The 20686-nt window shown below is 40.7% G+C and overlaps 1 protein-coding gene across 2 annotated transcripts in view; it reads left to right on the top strand.

The window, feature by feature from the left end:
* ARHGEF25 (Rho guanine nucleotide exchange factor 25) overlaps nt 1–17477 on the top strand; it is a 253296-nt gene extending 235819 nt beyond the window's left edge. For both annotated transcript variants that reach the window (XM_075199351.1, XM_075199352.1), the window contains 4 exons: nt 128–308; nt 2470–2690; nt 2808–2957; nt 7488–17477. In XM_075199351.1, coding sequence (XP_075055452.1) covers nt 128–308; nt 2470–2690; nt 2808–2957; nt 7488–7592 — 657 coding nt within the window. In that variant the 3' untranslated portion in view covers nt 7593–17477. The remainder of the gene's footprint in view (nt 1–127; nt 309–2469; nt 2691–2807; nt 2958–7487) is intronic.
* Nucleotides 17478–20686: the final 3209 nt, after the last annotated feature.

Below are 20686 nucleotides of genomic sequence, written 5' to 3'. Positions count from 1 at the left end.
TTTGCATATTAGTTATCAGGAAGTAATTAGTGTATGTAAAAAGGGTTTTCTATAGTAGTGTGAATCATCATGATAGATAGACTTAATCAACTAGCTATTATATTTGTATTGTAATACCATTCTGCAGATCAGCTGTCTGGGCATTGAAGAGTCTGTGGATAATGACCCCTGTAGATTTGCACTGACATCACGAGGTGCAGATCGCAGCGTAGTACGTTACATACTGCAAGCCCCGTCCCCTGAAATCAGAACGGCCTGGGTCCGGGACATTGGGCAGATACTGGACAGCCAGCGCAACTTTCTTAATGGTGAGTACCTGCTGTGCTATAGATGTGACTTGTATCATTGTGAGATGGGATGGCTTCGTACATGTGTCTTAGAAGTACTGTGTACCCTGGGGGTTTCACTTTGGATTACTTCAGATGAGAAGAAGCTTTTAATTAAGTAATGGAAGGAACAATTAATAACAAATTATGGGGACCATATTAATTTCTACTATATGATGGCAATAAGAATGAATGCAAGGGGGGCACTATATTTAATTTTAATACTTCTGAGGGTAGTATTAGTTATGTACTTACTTCTAATTAATTATTTATTTGCATATTAGGTTAATATGATTTATTTTCCCATAGGGGCACTATTCTTTTTTTATGTTCGGGGTTAACTCTTGTAGTGCTAGTATGCATTTGCACCCATGTGCATGCTGGCGCTTGTAGTTCTACAAAAATGCTTGCACTCTATTTTGATATTATTACCCTGGTATCTGCTGGCCAGGAGTACATGGAGGGGCCCAGAGCTACTCAGTTTGGGGTGGTTATCTCTAGGTGCCGAGAGGACCAGAGAAAAAAGAAGGGAGGGGCTTGACTTTTTTACTTTAGGTATCTCAGCCCGTTCTGACAGACAGGATAGCTGAAACCACATGTGGTTTCAGCTATCTTGCTTGTGTGACCCATGACATTTTTATTTCTTCTAATAAGCGGCGGATTGCCATGCGGTTTGATACATGGGATGGATTGTATACATATTAGGATGGTGGTGTTAAACATTGCAGTTTAAAATCATGCGCTTTCTTGTGCGGTTTGGTCTTAAGTGCTTGATTTGCAGACTGCACATCAAAGCACCGTTAAACCTGGGGTGTGATCAATCCAGAGGTTAGTGAATCTCCCCCATAGTCCTGGTAAAAGCAGAGACCCATCGACTTTATTAGGTTCTCTCCTTGTTAAAGATAAGACCAATATAAAAACAGACCAAATTTAAAAAGTAAAAACGTGAAACCAAATTCTGATTCCATGCAGTGTAGTTGTGTAGGAATTAAAGCAATGATGGGGCAGTGAGCGGCCCTCCAAAGCTTTACCTTCGCCCCCCAGCTCCTAGCTGCTTTATGGTCAGATTGTTTTGTTATCGCTTCTTTCAAATGCCCGGCGATATGTAAATACAGATAGTTGTCTCTTTATTGGATTAAATGTAATATTTTAACTTATTACTGAGATTAAGGTTAATATGCTGCCCTTTTGAAGGTTAGAGTATCACTCATGCTGTCACTGAAGTATAGCAGGTTACCTATCCCTGAATTAAAGTATTGACTTCCAGAGCTGCTGCTTAAATTATAACTTAAATATACAATTTATAGTTCAAATTCAGTTTGTTATTCATCAGAATGTTTTGTAAAATTTATCAGTATTCCATTGTATCCTAAACATTGAATTTGGTACGTCTCTACTACATTTTAACCTTTCAGACCTGCAACATGCATCATCATCATCACCATTTATTTATATAGTGCCACTAATTCCGCAGCACTGTCCAGAGAACTCACTCACATCAGTCCCTGCCCCATTGGAGCTTACAGTCTAAATTTCCTAACATACACATACACAGACAGACTAGGGTCAATTTGTTAGCAGCCAATTATCTTACCAGTATGTTTTTTTTGTGGAGTGTGGGAGGAAACCGGAGCACCCGCAGGAAATCCACGCAAACACGGGAAGAACATACAAACTCCACACAGATAAGGCCATAGTCGGGAATTGAACTCATAACCCCAGCGATGTAAGGCATAAGTGCTAACCACTAGGCAACTGTGCTGCCTGTTGTATGGTGATAGCATTTCTAGCACTTAGCACACTAAGTGCTAGACATTATAGCACTTAGTGTGCTAGAATTTCTAGAAATATACTTGAGAATATCAGTTAAATAAGATATATATATATATATACTGTAATTCAATAATTGCCTATTCTAGAAGTGAGGATGAGAAAATAGAAGACAATGCTGCTCACCAACAACAACAAGTCTCAAACAAAATAATAAATAATAATAATAATAATAATAATAATAAAATAATATTAAATAATAATAAAATAAAAAAGTGACAACAGCATGGATTGTGTAGTAAATAACATTAGTGTGGACTTTGACTAGTTACCTGTGAGAGCTTTCTCTAATGTCCACTGTCTACTTTTCCAGCACTTCAGTCACCTATTGAGTACCAACGACGAGAAAGCAAGTCCAATAGTCTTGGCCGATCCAGCAACAGCAGCATGATGGAAACGGCACGGGGAGGTCTGCGGCCTCATTCTTCTGCCTCTATGGATAGAAATAAAATCCCCAACCTCAAATCCTACAATTCTTCCCTGCCATCCCTGTATTTACCCAGCAACCCTCGAGAAAGCCGGTTTGGAAACAAGGTAAATACAGATGACAGGTTTCTGACACTATTTTTGTTCCCTGCACAATGTGTTCTACATTTAGTCCTATGTATAAAAACAATTAATAATCCTGTCATTTTTCCTACAATTTTTCAGGCTCATCCACCTCGAAAGAGTTCACACTCAGATGTCCTCCCCCCAGAAGTTCTTACCCCAGCACACATCAACCTTGATTTAAATCATTATCCAGAGTCCTCCACATCTTCTGTCTCCAATGGAACCCCACAAAGTGACCCCACCAGCCGGGTAAAGAGCAAACCATGATACATACTCTGGAGCCCATTTAAAAAACAGACAAGCAAAATGACTTGGTTTTGTGCCAGGTCACCCAGATGGTCCTCCTAGTACACATCAAGGAGTACCCCTATGCTCCACAGACAACCACTGTAGTCCCTCCCCACACTTTCACCAAGTTACATTTTTCCGTTTTCTCTTTAAATACTGTTTGTTTAAGCTTCATTGATGGCTTAAATTGATCCTGAAAATAAAGGGATGCCCTTTTGTGTGTGAATCCCTTTGTTTTCAGTACTACCACAAGGTACAAAATGTGTTGTGTTAAAACTATGGGCTGAGACTTGATTTGCAGCAGCTCTGTGCTGGTACAAAATTCAAGTCCTTCCGCGGAGTGGAAATGTCTGTGCCCCTCCACACAGGCACAAGATGACCACAAATATTCTCTGTCCAACTCTTTATCAACTTATAAAAACTTGCTCAAAAAATATATTTTGTTTTTCCATTGCTCCACAAAAATAGTTCAGTACTTAGCAAGGAACATCCTCGCTTCAGACAGTTGTACTATATCTGTCCAGCGCCCTCTTTTATATTACAGCATTGAATTATTTGATGAGGTGCAGCGTTTTTAGTACAGGAGCGCCTGGTCCTATTTGTATGAAATCACCAAAGGAAAGTTTGTGCTGCTCCTATGTATTTGTTTTACTCACTAGTGTAAACATGGATTAGAGTATCCCTAGAGTATCTTTATATACGGTACACAATGCACACACTTCTATAACAGATTGCACAGGCATAATGGTTACCATTTGAGTATAATGTTTGATGAAAATGTGTAACTGAAATGACAACACAGCTTTTACTGTCTTCTTTCTACTGCACATTTCCATTAATATCACTAGATTCTTTGTTGACAAGTGAAGGGTGTCCCCGGTGGCCTAAGTTGCAATTACATGCGGTCCTTGTTTCCCCTGATAGCTGGTGAGTACGGGCAAACAAAACCAAAAGACTCCCCCCCCCCCCCCCCCACACATGGGTGTATGTGGGGGGTACAATACAAGTGAACGAATAATGCTGTGCACCAGGTATCTTAGTTCAAAACCGGAACATAATCTTTACTCCTCTTGCTCCAGCACAGGAGAAGCAAACAGAATATACATCTTAAACTCCAAACTCCTGCACATTTTCTTCAGCAGATATTATTGCTAGCTCCACTCATCACACTCCTAAACAATAAACGTTACATACCAGCCGCTGCTGCTGGGCACAGTAGTCCCACAGGCACAGACCACAGGTGCATCACACATGCTCTTCACTATCGATTCGGCTCATAAAGTCGCAGGCATGCAGACGGACAAGTCACAGATCCTAAGGACCTCCATCCCACTCTCCAGGGACCCCTCTGCCATGCATTTTCCACCTCCCTTACAGTCCCACTCCCAATTATCAGCACTGTACCATGCAGCAACCCCCTTACCTCTCATGGTATCGGAGACTTCCCAATTGGGCTACTCCATGGGGTACCTATAGGATAGACTCTCACTGCCTTTCTCCCTGTAGTGCCAATCTGTGTCTGCTATGGTGTAGTTGATTTTGGGGTACTCCTGAAGGTGGGGATCCCCTGCTGGTTCTCTTATGTTGTGGCACTTCAACTGTTTTGGGTTCTCCCCCTCTTTCTGGTGAACTGGCCCCTATGGCAGCCACCTTTAATATGTTGAAAGCCCCCCAGACTCTGGGGAGTACCCCTCTGGTGCCTCCTGGTAGTTTGGGGTCTAAACATGCCCCTAATGGACGTATAAATAATGATTTACATTACCTTCTTGTTTTATATGCTTTCTTAGATTGATTATTTTTCACTTTATCATTTATAATTTGGTTCATCTAAATAAGAAAATATGTTATTACAGTGCAGGATACAAAATAGGTGTTCATTTATTTTATTTGTATGGTAAATGCATGGTCAGCCAAAATCATCATGTGTCCTATTTCCATATTGTAATTTTTCTTTAAGTTTTACCACTATATAATCAATATAAAGTAGGTCTAAATTTACGAAGAGTAGCTTTTATGAAAGATTGTTTTTAATACTTTAATATAAAGTTTATTGGTCACATATAGACAGTGAAGGCTTTCATTTAGGGATGAAAAAATATTCAGAATCAAGTGTTTTATTTCCTTGAACTGACATCAGCAAACCAGCATATTCAACAATTACAAATGGTACAAGACACGTTTACATGTCCACTGTCACATACCCTTTATTGTACAGTCCTTTTTACACTGTCACCTACCCTTTATCGAGCAGTCCTCTTCACACTGTCACATTCCCTTTATCAAGCAGTCCTCTTTACACTGTCACATTCCCTTTACCGAACAGTCCTCTTTACACTGTCACATTCCCTTTACCGAGCAGTCCTCTTTACACTGTCACATTCCCTTTACCGAGCAGTCCTCTTTACACTGTCACATTCCCTTTACCAAGCAGTCCTCTTTACACTGTCACATTCCCTTTATCGAGCAGTCCTCTTCACACTGTCACATTCCCTTTACCGAGCAGTCCTCTTTACACTGTCACATTCCCTTTATCGAGCAGTCCTCTTTACACTGTCACATTCCCTTTATCGAGCAGTCCTCTTTACACTGTCACCTACCCTTTATCGAGCAGTCCTCTTTACACTGTCACATTCCCTTTATCGAGCAGTCCTCTTTACACTGTCACATTCCCTTTATCGAGCAGTCCTCTTTACACTGTCACATTCCCTTTATCGAGCAGTCCTCTTTACACTGTCACATTCCCTTTATCGAGCAGTCCTCTTCACACTGTCACATTCCCTTTATCGAGCAGTCCTCTTTACACTGTCACATTCCCTTTATCGAGCAGTCCTCTTTACACTGTCACATTCCCTTTATCGAGCAGTCCTCTTTACACTGTCACATTCCCTTTATCGAGCAGTCCTCTTCACACTGTCACATTCCCTTTATCGAGCAGTCCTCTTCACACTGTCACATTCCCTTTATCGAGCAGTCCTCTTTACACTGTCACATTCCCTTTATCGAGCAGTCCTCTTTACACTGTCACCTACCCTTTATCGAGCAGTCCTCTTTACACTGTCACCTACCCTTTATCGAGCAGTCCACTTTACACTGTCACCTACCCTTTATCGAGCAGTCCTCTTTACACTGTCACCTACCCTTTATCGAGCAGTCCTCTTCACACTGTCACATTCCCTTTATCGAGCAGTCCTCTTTACACTGTCGCCTACCCTTTATCGAGCAGTCCTCTTTACACTGTCACCTACCCTTTATCGAGCAGTCCTCTTTACACTGTCACCTACCCTTTATCGAGCAGTCCTCTTTACACTGTCACCTACCCTTTATCGAGCAGTCCTCTTCACACTGTCACATTCCCTTTATCAAGCAGTCCTCTTTACACTGTCACCTACCCTTTATCGAGCAGTCCTCTTCACACTGTCACATTCCCTTTATCGAGCAGTCCTCTTTACACTGTCACCTACCCTTTATCGAGCAGTCCTCTTTACACTGTCACCTACCCTTTATCGAGCAGTCCTCTTTACACTGTCACCTACCCTTTATCGAGCAGTCCTCTTTACACTGTCACCTACCCTTTATCGAGCAGTCCTCTTTACACTGTCACCTACCCTTTATCGAGCAGTCCTCTTTACACTGTCACCTACCCTTTATCGAGCAGTCCTCTTTACACTGTCACCTACCCTTTATCGAGCAGTCCTCTTTACACTGTCACCTACCCTTTATCGAGCAGTCCTCTTTACACTGTCACCTACCCTTTATCGAGCAGTCCTCTTTACACTGTCACATTCCCTTTATCGAGCAGTCCTCTTTACACTGTCACCTACCCTTTATCGAGCAGTCCTCTTTACACTGTCACCTACCCTTTATCGAGCAGTCCTCTTTACACTGTCACATTCCCTTTATCGAGCAGTCCTCTTTACACTGTCACCTACCTTTATCGAGCAGTACTCTTTACACTTAGCAGACCTCCTGCACCACTTGCAGGGCCTCTATTTTGTTGTTGAACCAATATTCAGCCTATCAATTCAATAGAAACGTCACAGATGTCACTAGCTCTTTGTGAATGATAAAAGCTGCAGTCTCAGGAATATTGGCCCATCTCATAAAATTGCTGTCTCCACTATGTGTGGGTGATAGGTACACTTTAAAGATGTGTTTTCCTATAGTGAAGGACCATATATTGCCCATGGCTGAGCAGTCTGTTGTATGTTCTCAGATGGGCTATACGTCCCCTTACACAACACTATTGTTCCACAGCTGAAGCGTACAAGGACATTTTTATGCCACCACTGTGTTATTATAAACAGCAGTACAGTTTGCACGAATTGACATTGAGTGGGAGCTAGCATAATGCTTTATTTTCATATAATGTATGATAGTGTCATATTTACAGTGTTGAATTTCTCCTTATGCAGTTGATCTGTATGCCGTGCACTCTGGCTTTATCTAGTGAGCATTTTACTGATTTAAACCTTATATATCTCTTTCCTCCAGAAACTAAGCACATTGTTCCGGGAGCTACCTGGGTATACTTCTCCCTCGGATGATGTGAGTATACCTGTTCCTCGGTTGGCCAAGTTGGATGAGGATGAACTGTGAACATACAGGGGTGCATTGTGTGAGCAGTCCCCGAGTTTTCAGGATGCAGCTGTGGTCGGCGACCAGTGGAGACAAGGCTTATGCTCCTGTGCTTGGAACAGGATAAACAAGTGAGAAGGGAACTCACCTTTTTTGCCTTTTCCATAACCAACACAGTCTGCGGTGTGATGTCTGCTCTCTGAGGAACAAAGTTTATATGATGGCTTTCTTATAAATGTCCTACCAACTCCCAGAACTGCTTGGGTGACCTTTCACTTTTTGTTCACTATGTGCTCAAGCATATGAAGACTCATTCTAGACTTGACTTGAGAGAGACTGAAGGAAACAAATGGAAGACCAGTGTATGCCACTTGGTGGTGATGGGTTTCTACTTTCCATACTTAAGGGAAGACGTGTTACAATTTCACCCATTACCCAATTCAGCAGAGAGCAAGTTCCAGCTTTCTACTACTAACTTGACAATCATGAAAACTGAGAAGAGTGCTAAAAATCTGACTATCTGAGAGCTCACTGTGCATAACCTGAGTGATTGAATTTGATTGGAATTCACTAAACAGTAGTAAGTTGAACTGTCCACTCCGGAAAATATCCAGGTATACATTGTTCTCGCTTTGCCAGAAACATATTTCATTAATCTCCATGGAAAACTATTGTCAGATCAGTGAATCACCTGCCCATTCTATTACTCCCTCTCATTTCCATGAAGCCTGCAGGTCAGCAGCAATACATAGGCAATGTTCCAAATCAGCTCTGTGTAACATTCATTTATTTGTCTTTTACACTTCGTGTATTAGCACATACACATTTTGGACACTTCGTTGAGGCTTAGGCAACCTGCGGCTCTATAGATATCGCAGGGCTACACCCAAAACAGACATGATATCTTTGGACACCGTACCATCACCAGTTGATTAGGTGACAGCCTTGGCTACATTTTCCCAGCATGCTCTGCCAGTTAGACTGCCATGACTAGTCTTATGCCTACAAATAACATCAGCTGTGACATTGCATTTAAACTTAGGTGATTGGTATTTGCTAAGTGCATTTATTATAGTACTTTGCCTCTGTAAAATTGCTGAACCACTGTAAAGTGATTTAGAAGTCAAATGTTTGCACACAAGCTGTGTTATGACCAAAAGTTGTATATGAATGTTGTTGTTATATAGATGATCAGCCATGCTCTTTATTTAAAAGGCCTCTGGTTCTAACTGTATGAACAAGTTTTGTCACAAAAAGTACATAATCCCAAAGAAACGAAGGACAGGGACCTAGGATGTGAGGGGTTCAGCTGTACGGCAGTATCACTAATATATTTGATACAATCAGGGTTATTATGATTATTATATCTATAGTAGGATATAGACAGTCAATAATAAGTTGTGGCAGCCAAATAAAGGTGGTAACTAATTAATAGGTACATGAGTAGACATTATAGTGGAGCAAAAATCTGTTGGTGATACTATACGGTCTATTTAACAAAAAGCAGTGATAGAAGAGGTTTTCTATTGCTGAATCTCGCAGTGATAGTAAATCTCCTACTACTGGTATTTATCGTTAAACGGTTGTTGCAGCAACTGAGAATGCTCATCTCCCCGGCGTCGTCATTGGCTGGCAGAGGTAAGCAGAGATTACCTCTTTGCTGGCCAATCGGGTCTCTTCTGTGCATGTGTGACCTGGAATTGCTAGCGTCACACAGGCGCACTGCACTGGATCCCGGTCTTGGGCTTCAAGTAGCAGATTCAAAGAATTTTCATTTTCATTTAAGTACTCTAAAATAGAAAAAAAAAATAATTTGAAAATAACTTTAAATGAAAAAAAAAAGACTTCATTTAATGAAATAAATCATTTTTTCCTCTTATTGCTGCTGCTATGACTATCCTGAGATGGCGATAGTGATCAGTGGATTGCGGCAGTTTATCTCTGATGAATTTAGGGCACTACTCCCTATAATAAATAGACCCCCATATGTCTTGTCCTTACTCCTTCAATAAAGAGAAAATTCACTTTTCTCCAGTCACCTTAATTGATATCATTGGCTCAATACATAGATGTCATTATTATTGATAGTCAATCAGGAGTGCCTGGGAGGGGTTGTTTCTTTTTTTAACTTAAGTCATGTATACAAGACGGAGTATTTCCACAGTTAGGCTGGGTACACACTACAGGTACACACTATAGTCCCAATCACACCATATACCAGTGGTTCCCAAACTGTGTGCCTAGGCTCCCTGGGGTGCCTTGGAGATCTCACAGGGGTGCCAGGGCCAGTGGTAAGCAAGGCGGGGGACTACTTGGTAATTATTTTGGCTTAGGGGTGCCTTGAAAAAATTATGGAGACCCTAAGGGTGCCTTGAACTGAAAAAGTTTGAGATCCACTGCCATACATACGATATTGCATTAGTGTGTACACTCCCACAATCGTGTTTTATCGTTCCAAAGCATATCATATCATTAAAATTGATTTTATAAATGGACTAAAAATCTCTGTAAATGATGGAACAATGTTGTTCCAATTCTGCAGTGTGTACACACTCACGACCAGCAGCGTAGGCAGATCTCCAGAGAGTTTACAGAGTCACAATCTTTTCAGCAGATGGTTCTAACAGATGAAGAGCACAGATCTGAAGGTAAATCATGTAAAACGTGTATAATGTGCACACAGGAATCAGCATGCTGATTGGGACTTTCAGTCGTTGGTAAAATCATTAACAATGTCACATTGGGAGAAATTTTCTGTTGTGTGTAACCAGCCTTACTTTTATATCTAGCCTGTGCTAGAAAAAACAAAAATTCCAAAGTGATGCTTCCACTGTAGCTTAACAAGCCATAGTGACATAGGCTAGATGTCCTGGGAGCGCAATAATATGAAGTCTATCCAGTCATGTGTGTATATATTCAGTTCAGCCCCTTAAGCCATATTTCAAACAGTATTATACCAAATAACGGGAGATATGCATTTTAAACTGTTCCAGCGAGGATGTGTAGTAAAGAAGCTACAGTGTGTCAGTGACAGTTCAGGAGAGATTAGCAGAAGAGCTTCTGGACAACTGTCCCTGCGTTTTCTGTATTACAGCACATTAGAATGGCTTCCTTTTGGAAATAAAATAAGAATGGATAGAGTACACAGTGCATGTCTCCCTATGGACTGCAGTGAGAGCAGCGAGGACCAGCTTCACATGTAAGAAATTAAATTGTACAAATACTCACAATGTCATTATTACATTCTGCATTGGTGCATTTATAAGCCCTGTGTTCCCTTCTCATGCTTGGAGTCTGCAGCGTGCTGTGTGCCTTGGGTTCAGAAATCCCTCATTATTTGTGTTATTTAATTATAGGGATTTGTCATTGTCCTCACACTCTTCCACAAGTAGATGCACAACAGTTGTGGAATTGAATTTGGGTGTAATGCGGTGTTAGAAGAGAATAGAAATGCTGTAACATGAATACTGCAGCTATATTCTTCATTTACAAAACCAGTTGTGTATGTGATATAGCTTCAGATAAATGACAAGCATGGATACAGGGTGGTAAATCACTTTAATATATTTATCAATAAATCAAGATTATCTCTCTCTTTTTGTGTAGAATACAAATGTTTATCTGTAGTACTCACTTTTCACTGACGTCAGTTGCTATTATTGGCAGGCAAGCTCTGATACAAATTTGGGTTTCTTTAATAACATAGGGCCGTGTGCCCAAGCGTGCTGTAACCCATAGCAACCATAGCGTTTATTTCAAGAACTGCTCTAGAAAAGTGACGGAATCTGATTAGCTGCTATAGATTACAGCACATATGTACACAATCCACCATATTATTAAATAAGCCCAGATATGTCGGCTTCATCCATGCCCACACACCAATATATATTACTCATAGGGGGGTATTCAATTGTTAGCGAGATCCCCGGAAAAACGAGCGCTCGAAAAATATTACCATTAATACGGTAATATGCGCGTAAATACCGTTAATACGGTAGTTTACTCGCTGAATTTCATCTCGCAGCTCAGGGAGCTGCGAGATGGAATTCAGCGAGTAATTACCGTATTAACGCTAATATTTTTCGAGCGCTCGTTTTCCGGGGATCTCGCTAACAATTGAATACCCCCCATGGTGTCATATCTTTCAGCAACTACAATTTCAGCCAAAGTAATAGCGATTACAGTAAAAGATAAACACCTTGATCATTTTAATGATTTATTGTCACATTGTACAGTTGTCCATTTCCTATATTTCCTCCTGTAATGTCATTTTCTCTGCTGAGTATGTAATTTACCCAACACAACACCATTTTATAGTGACATTACATAGAAAGTGTTTACATCATTGCTTTAACAGTCAGTAACTAGCCAATTACAGGAAGGAGCACCTTGTGATTTCAGGACAGTTTACAAAAGAAGTTAAACATATTAGTAGCTCAACAACCAATCATAGAATGGAATTTCTATCACTTCAGTCTGCAGAGGGTCATGTGTAGCTCACTCAACCTTCTACCACTATATACTGATCTGTAATACCGTATACTCTTGTGACACATTGTAATGCCCTCTAGTACCATACATATTGCTTGCGGTTTCTAGAACCGGCTTAGACAACCTGGGGCGCTCTAGCTGTTGTGGGATACAATTCAAAGCATGCCCTGACAGCCCGGACTGATAGAGCATGCTGGGACTTGTAGCCTTTGTTTCAGATGGTTCGGTTGCATATTTTGCCCGGGAATCCTAAAAGTCCCAAATATGCCACAGTTGTTGTGGAGTTTAATGGGCAAATACAGTCATGGCCAAAAGTTTGAGAATTACACAAGTATTTGTTTTCACAAATTGTGCTGCTTCAGTGTTTTTAGACATTTTTGTCAGATGTTGCTATGGAATACTGAAGTAAAATTACAGGCGTTTCATAAGTGCCAAAGGCTTTTATTGATAATTACATTAAGTTTATGCAAAGAGTCAATATTTGCAGTGTTGACCCTTCTATTTGAAGACCTCTACAATTCACCCTGGCATGATGTCAATCAACTTCTGGGCCACATACTGACCTAATCAATGCTTGGAGCTTGTCAGAATTTGAGAGTTTTTGTTTGTCCACCTGCCTCTTGTGGATTGACCACAAGTTCTCAATGGGATTAAGGTTTAGGGAGTTTCCTGGCCATGGACCCAATATTTCGATGTTTTGATCCCAGAGCCACTTAGTTATCACCTTTGCCTTATGGCAAGGTGCTCCATCATGCTGGAAAAGGCATTGTTCGTCACCAAACTGTTCTTGGATGGTTGGAAGAAGTTGCTCTTGGAGGATGTTTTGGTACCATTCTTTACTCATGGCTGTGTTCTTAGGCAAAATTGTGAGTGAGCCCACTCCCTTGGCTGAGAAGCAACCCCACACATGAATGGTCTCAGGATGCTTTACTGTTGGCATGACACAGGACTGATGGTAGCGCTCACCTTTGCCTCTCCGGACAAGCGTTTTTCCAGATGCCCCAAACAATCTAAGAGGGGATTCATCAGAAAAAATTACTTAACCCCAGTCCTCAGCAGTCCAATCCCTGTACCTTTTGCAGAATATCAATCTGTCCCTGATGTTTTTCCTGGAGAGAAGTGGCTTCTTTGCTGGCCTTCTTGAGACCAGGCCATCCTCCAAAAGCCTTCGCCTCACTGTGCATGCAGATGCACTCACAACTGCCTGCTGCCATTTCTGAGCAAGCTCTGCACTGGTGGGAGTGGGCTCACTCACAATTTGCCTAAGAACACAGCCATGAATAAAGAGTGGTACAAAAACATCCTCCAAGAGCAACTTCTCCCAACCATCCAAGAACAGTTTGGTGATGAACAATGCCTTTTCCAGCATGATGGAGCACCTTGCCATAAGGCAAAAGTCATAACTAAGTGGCTCGGGGATCAAAACATCGAAATTTGGGTCCATGGCCAGGAAACTCCCCAGACCTTAATCCCATTGAGAACTTGTGGTCAATCCTCAAGAGGCAGGTGGACAAAAAAAACCCCACAAATTCGAACAAACTCCAAGCATTGATTAGGCAAGAATGGGCGGCCATCGGTCAGTATGTGGCCCAGAAGTTCATTGACAGCATGCCAGGGAGAATTGCAGAGGTCTTCAAATAGAAGGGTCAACACTGCAAATATTGACTCTTTGCATAAACTTAATGTAATGTAATTGTCAATAAACCCAATTGACACTTATGAAATGCTTGTAATCTTACTTCAGTATACCATAGCAACATCTGACAAAAAGGTCTAAAAACAGTGAATCAGCAAACTTTGTGAAAATCAATTCTTGTGTCATTCTCAAAACTTTTGGCCATGACTGTACATCTTTAATTGTGTTTGATATTTCTACATATTCATATATATATGTCTTTCTTCTGCATTTAAATAGTGTTGTCACCAGATAACTATACTGCCTGCTACTGCTCTACAGTGTGGTGACATCCAGCGGTGATTAGTGCCTGAGCTGTTCTGCAAAACTCATACATACATGACATCCAGATTCAGACTGGTCCCCTCACTCCCATACAAAAAGATTACCCACAACAGAGCCATACTACCCCAAACACATTACTTTTGGAGAGATAGATGCTAACAGATTTTATTCAAAGTCAAATGAATGCAATAATTATAGATGGGATTAAAAGTGGAAAGCAAGTAACAATTGCTGATACTATCCTGCCTAGACATGGAAGACCGTACCAAACCTAGTGACGTATACCATTCCAGCCTGCCATTGCAACACAGTCAGTACAACCAAAGAACCTGGGACTGGAATACCTCCTATGCCTCTAATTCCAAGCCCACCCCAGACAATCCCTTACTCCTGCGTTTCACAGCTACCCCCAGCTGGCTACCATAGCCTTCAGGCTAGCATTTGAGACACACAGCCCATGCACCACCACAAGGTTTAATAGTCTCCATTAAGTAATATTACCGCATAACAATTTGCCTGCAAATTCCCCTGACTCCTCATTACCTTAGTTGGGACAGTTTTTAGAAAGCCTTGATACATTTTTACCTACTGCAGATATTTTCAGCTAATGTACTGACCTTCCCTTGAGCTTGAGGCAAATGCCAAAAATGCAATTAATTATAACTTCTGAAGCAATCAATGTAAGGATTTTTCATGTACAGTTTGACATACATAACATAACATACTATACACAACATGCATAAATGATACATACAATATTACATAACATTAAAATATTTGCAGTGGTAAAGGTATCATAAACAAGGACTGAAGATATAAGAGAGGTAGGGCAGTCAAATTTCTGCCAATTATTATCAGTGAAACGAGTCTATTTATCATTTAATGGCGATATGGGAGATTTCCTATTACCACTTATCACAGCAGTAGAACATCTTCTCTTGCCTCTTTAATAATACATTTTAGCTGGGGCAGCTGAATGATAGTAGCTCCCAGGCGATACTGGCTGGCTTCACTATAGCTGAACTGGTGATGAGCTGAGCAGAAACAAATGGCAATTTCTTTAATTTTGTTAATTAAAAGTCTCTGTACTTCTAGCATCCAAGCTAAAATATTGCCACCTATAATAAGTCTAGGTCAAGGAAGACAGTTTATTTTATTTGTATCTTACAAAATGTTTTGGGGATGGGAAATATCCTAATCAAAATACAATTACAATAGGGCAGTATTTATTCTTAATTGGCTTAAATGCTTATTAAAATGTGTTTGACTAGGATCTGACAATCATATTGTATTCAGACTTCATCTCCTGCTTGTCCATGTATACCCTGTTTATTAGCCAATCAGATTGTCCGATATGCTCACAGGTAGAGGAGATGAGTTGATCATGTGGGAGGCAGTCCACCTGTCTGACTGCTAATGAGTACAGGGCTGTATGAGACAGGGGCAGTGTCATTATGTGAGGAGTGGTATGGAGGCAGTCACAGACTGATAGTGGAAGGAGCACGGTCCCCAATGTCATGGAATAGAGATGTGAAGAGCATGTCACACTGATGTAGGAAGACTGTGGTGTCAAACACACCTCTGTACGAAGCAACATTTATATATCCATAGCTCCCACATTTTTTTTTCATTAATCAAGACATTGGGGAAAATAGCTCAGCCCTTTCGAATCACTGGGCCGCCTCAGACCCCTCGGCCTCACCTAAATATATTGCTTGAATGCCGCGCACACATGTCACTGGTATGTGCGGCATTGAGGGGACACTTTGAGCACCCCTCCCAACTGTCCTGAAATTGGTACAGAGTCCTAATTCGTGGAACAGTCTTCTCAAATTGGGCCTGTTCCACCTAAATGAGGACAGTTGGATGGTATCATACTTCTAACTTGTTATTTTATTAATAACATCCTTATTTGGCTGCAACAACTACCCACTGCCTAAAGTAATTCCTCTCACCCATGAAGGCATACTGTAAACACAAATACAAAAATATAAGTAAAAATAAGCCATACATATAACCAGGATATATTGGAGTACACAGTGCAGGCAGCCATTTTGTGGGATGAAGTCATGAGAATAACAGTTTTTGTCTGCCTTTACCTGGGAGGTAGCACACAAAATGGCTGCCTCCACTGGATGTAGGTAATGAGTATACTTTACTATCACTTTATGAGGCTGGCTATAAAAATGTGTACACAACATAAAAATGACTCATATTAAATTACAAGAGGTATAATAAATCTGATCTGTCAGTGAATAGTTTATTTTTTATAAAGGTGTAGTTCTTCTCAGTCACATTTTAACAATTTTTCTTTTTAGTTTGTTTTTGTTTTGTTTCTATGCTCGGTCTATCTTTAGAACTGTGCATGACATATTAATTAGATTTGTATTGCATGGGTTCTGGCTAAGTGCCTCATGTCAGCTGTTTAAAAAGAGATGAAGATACTCTCCTCAGAATGTGTTCCATATTTCTCTGTGAGATGAAAATACGGGCAGTGTGTATATTGAATTCTTTAAGAGGCAAGCTGTGTCTCTTGCTTACTGTATTGACTGGTGTGATTGCTGGAATACCAATGCAAAGTGGAATCAGAGAGCCAGAATCCTGTGCGGTTAATAAGTGTCCAGTACTAAATTCTGTTTGAATGATATTTAGGAGAATAATTATCAAACCTTTTAAAATGGAAAAGAGAAAGTGTCGCCCTAAGCAACCAATAAGATTCTAGCTTTCATTTATCTAGCACATTCTAGAAAATTATAGCTAGAATCTGATTGGTTGCCATGGCCAACACCTCCACATTTGCTTCTTAGAAGGTTTGATAAATCTCCCCCTGAATGACAGACGTTGCCAACTGCTGTGCAACTACAAGCTCCAGCATGTTGCTGGTAGAAGCTAGAGAGCCACAGGCTGCTTACCTCTGTTTGAAATATTTGTCACAAGAATGGACAACCTCTGACACTCCAGCTTCTGTCGCTTACACTAGAACCCCAGCAGTGACCTATCCTCGCATTAATCAAAATGTACCCGCTAAGATATAATTGTGAGCTATGCACACCTGTCTTTACGGTTCAAGCAAAGTGAATTGTGGTGTCACTGCACAGCCTCCTCACTGTTATTTTGAAAGTTTGTGGGTGCCACGGGGTGTTTATTTCATACACATAGGCATAACTAGAAGATAAGTCAGTTTATACTGGGGAAAGCCACAAATTAGCACACATAGGAAGTCCTCCAAATGGTGTTGTTTCCTTCTATTGTCTGCCTCTTCTCTGTCCTTCTGGAGGCCGGGCATTGTATAATAATCTTGTATTTGCATGTTTTATGGAATGCTGTCAGATCTCAGCACAATGTTGTACAATATAAAATGGAGGCTCTGTGTGGGAAGGGTAACAGGGTAGGGGGGATGCAGAATATGAGATGTTTTTGTTTACTAATAAAGCTTTTGTTATATCAAAGATGGACTTTCACATCCTATTGTCTATTTTTGTCCTCATGCATTCCTTACACTGCGTAATGTTGATGCTCTTCTCTTCTGCACAATAAACCTCCTATAAACACATAAGGCTAAATTTACTAAGCTGCGGGTTTGAAAAAGTGGGGATGTTGCCTATAGCAACCAATCAAATTCAAGCTTTCATTTATTTAGTACATTCTACAAAATGACAGCTAGAATCTGTTTGGTTGCTATAGGCAACATCCCCACTTTTTCAAACCCGCAGCTTAGTAAATCTAGCCCATAAAGTACATTTTGCAAAAGATCACAGTTTAATTAAAATTAAAAAACGGGTGTCGGAGAAAGCTAAGTACGACTTCAGCTGAACCAATGCTGGCCAATCAAAACCAAGGATGAAATCCCTTAACTGTGAATGTCCGGCGCCTAACCTGGCATCAGAGAACAATGCCCACTCTGGACTCACAGTGACGTGCCCACATAAAGAGTTCAAGGGGTCCCCCACATAAAAGACCAACAGCCAAAGTAGTAAAATCTGTTTCATCATCTGTTAACTAAAGTTACCCCTCCAGAAGATCCTAGGTATAATTTGTGACCAGCACAATTTTAACGCTGGCCACCTGCAGTTGATCGATCTGAGATCTTCCCTGATTTTAATAATTCAACGGTTCTGGTCTTCACTAAGTCATTCCCCCAGGGTGTATGACTTCTCTGCCTCCGCTATGTATCTAACATTTCCACTGGCCCCAGCCAGCACAATCCCCACTTACTGAACACAAATTGTCAACAGGGTAGGGAAACAATGACCAATTATTGGCCAGGATATAAAACATTAGAATAGCACCACACAGAACCTAATGTATCAAATAAACCACTAGATTATTCCAAGATTATTAAACTTTATATAGACAGGCCCGGCGCTTCCATTAGGCAAGGTTAGGCACTTGCCTAGGGCGCCGGGCTCTGGAGGGCGCCACAGAATTCTAAAATACTTTAAAACTGTGCGGCGACCGCTGACCATACCTGTCACGGCTGCCGCACAGCATTCAGATGCACGGGGAGGGGGGGAAGAGGCTATTTTGTCACCACCGCCGCCTCTCTGCTCCGTCTCCTCCCCTCCACTTACTAGTGTCAGTGAGTGGAGGGGAGGAGAAGGAGCAGAGAGGCAGCAGTGGTGAGACAAGGTAAGGAGAGGAGGGAGGAGGGCGGCGATTTTTGCGGGGGGGCGCCGCTTTTTTAAAAATGCCTAGGGCGCCGTGGACCCTAGCACCGGCCCTGTATATAGATATATATACTCATTTCAGGAGCTGCTTCCAGACAGACAAATTTTACTATACCAAAAATAAAGAGAAAAGATGTCTGTCAGATTGTGCATTAAAAGAAAAGTGTAGTCTCAATTTAGTTAAATTTAGTGTTGTCACAACTCAAATGTGACTGACGTCAATGAATATTCAGCAATCACTTCTTAGCTTATCAGACGGTTAATTTCATCACATAAAGCTTATAGGCTTGTATTAGCAGCTTGTATTACAGGTTTCTAAAGAAATATTATGTATCCAACACTAGATTCACAGTCCCTAAAGGGGTTAATTATCTGGATAAGTCTTGGTAAATATGTCTGGACACCCAGAACACAAGAGGATATCCAAACACTCATGTTCGTGTCTTCTTCATGAGTATACCTCTAATCCAAAATACACCTATGTCAATAATCAGCATGGCAATAACCCTGTTAAAGCAGACACACGTTTGAAAGAAATTGTCTCACTGAGATACAATCCAATTGTTGTGAATAGGAACATAAAGGGCTGTAACCCATATGAATGTAAAACTCATAAAAAAATATTAGAGCTCATCATGCCTTTGCCTGACGAAAAATAAGAAAAGCCCTTCGTGCCCTCACTAGAAGTGCAAAACCATGGGTTACCGAGGGCGGTGGTTGAGTGCATTATATTTTATGAAGTCTAATGTATTTTTTATAGCAATTGGACTTCCTTCTGCCTAAATTCTATATTGATTCAATGGGAAATCCTTCTAATGCCACTGATTCCGAATGAATGGGTGCCCTAGTCATCCAGATTTTAGCCATTAAACTGAAAACATAGTTTAAAAATTGTTCCAAATTGATATTTTGTCAGTGTAGAAGAATCCATGTGTATTAACCATTTGATTACAGTCTAATCGACAATTTTTTGGATTAAGGTGTCCGGACAGATATTAGGGTTGGCCTTAAATAAATGGAGATCCAAAGCCCCTTACCTAATTGGTTTGTTTTGGACCTCTAAATGTTGCACATTGTGGGCCTGATTCATTAAGTCAAAGTGAACACAATTTGCGTTGTTTTTAAAATTGGTGGAAAATTCAACGAGAAGAGGATCTCAAGGAATGTTTGTAGTTGAATACGGCGAATGTACACTCTGCCTATATGGCACTTGCCGTATGCACACAGTCATAACATACTGCACAATATTTATGTATATATAAAGTCCCATCAGAATGCATAAATTAAAAAAATATCATTAACACCTGTTAATAAAATAGTAATTTTTTTTCATTGTTTTTTTTTTTTTTTTAACACAAAATACATAGATCAGGATGTTATTATTATTATTATTATTATTATTATTATTATTATTAGGATGTTATTTATGCCAACTGTACATAAAAGGCATTTTTACAGTTGATTAGAAACACATGTTCTTGCTTGAATGTCATCACTATTAGTTGGCACTTACACGTGCCCTATAGCTGGTGCAAGTGATACAACTGAAAATAACGTATCTGAGAGATGCTCAGAGCTTGAGTTGGACGCATGTGTGTGTGCGCTCAACCTTGACACGCCCTTACTGTACATTGACAATGTGCCACTTTTCTCCCCTGTTCCGCCCTTGAAATTGTAGGCTGTCAGAACTGTCCTTTGTGTTCAAAGATTAATTGGATGTAATACTTTATGAGCGTGCGCAGTGCAATTTTACCAAAAATATGGCACATATCAGCATTTACGTTCCTTAGTGAATCAGGCCCTATATGTCTGTCTGCAGTTAACATATTTTATTGAAAGCAGCTCAGATCCCGCTGAGTGCTTAGATTGTCCCTTAGACCCTAAGAACAGGACCCACTGTTGCCATGCTACTTGACATACCCCCCTGGTGGAAGGGGCCAGGGACACATCAGCTAACCTGATGTCAATACCTCACAAGTGCTTAGCTTTGAAACTTA

Source organism: Mixophyes fleayi, chromosome 2 (assembly GCF_038048845.1).
Source record: "Mixophyes fleayi isolate aMixFle1 chromosome 2, aMixFle1.hap1, whole genome shotgun sequence".
Classification (NCBI taxonomy): Eukaryota; Metazoa; Chordata; class Amphibia; order Anura; family Limnodynastidae; genus Mixophyes; species Mixophyes fleayi.
Note: the sequence above shows the minus strand (reverse complement) of the source record. Positions and strands in the feature narration are given on the sequence as shown.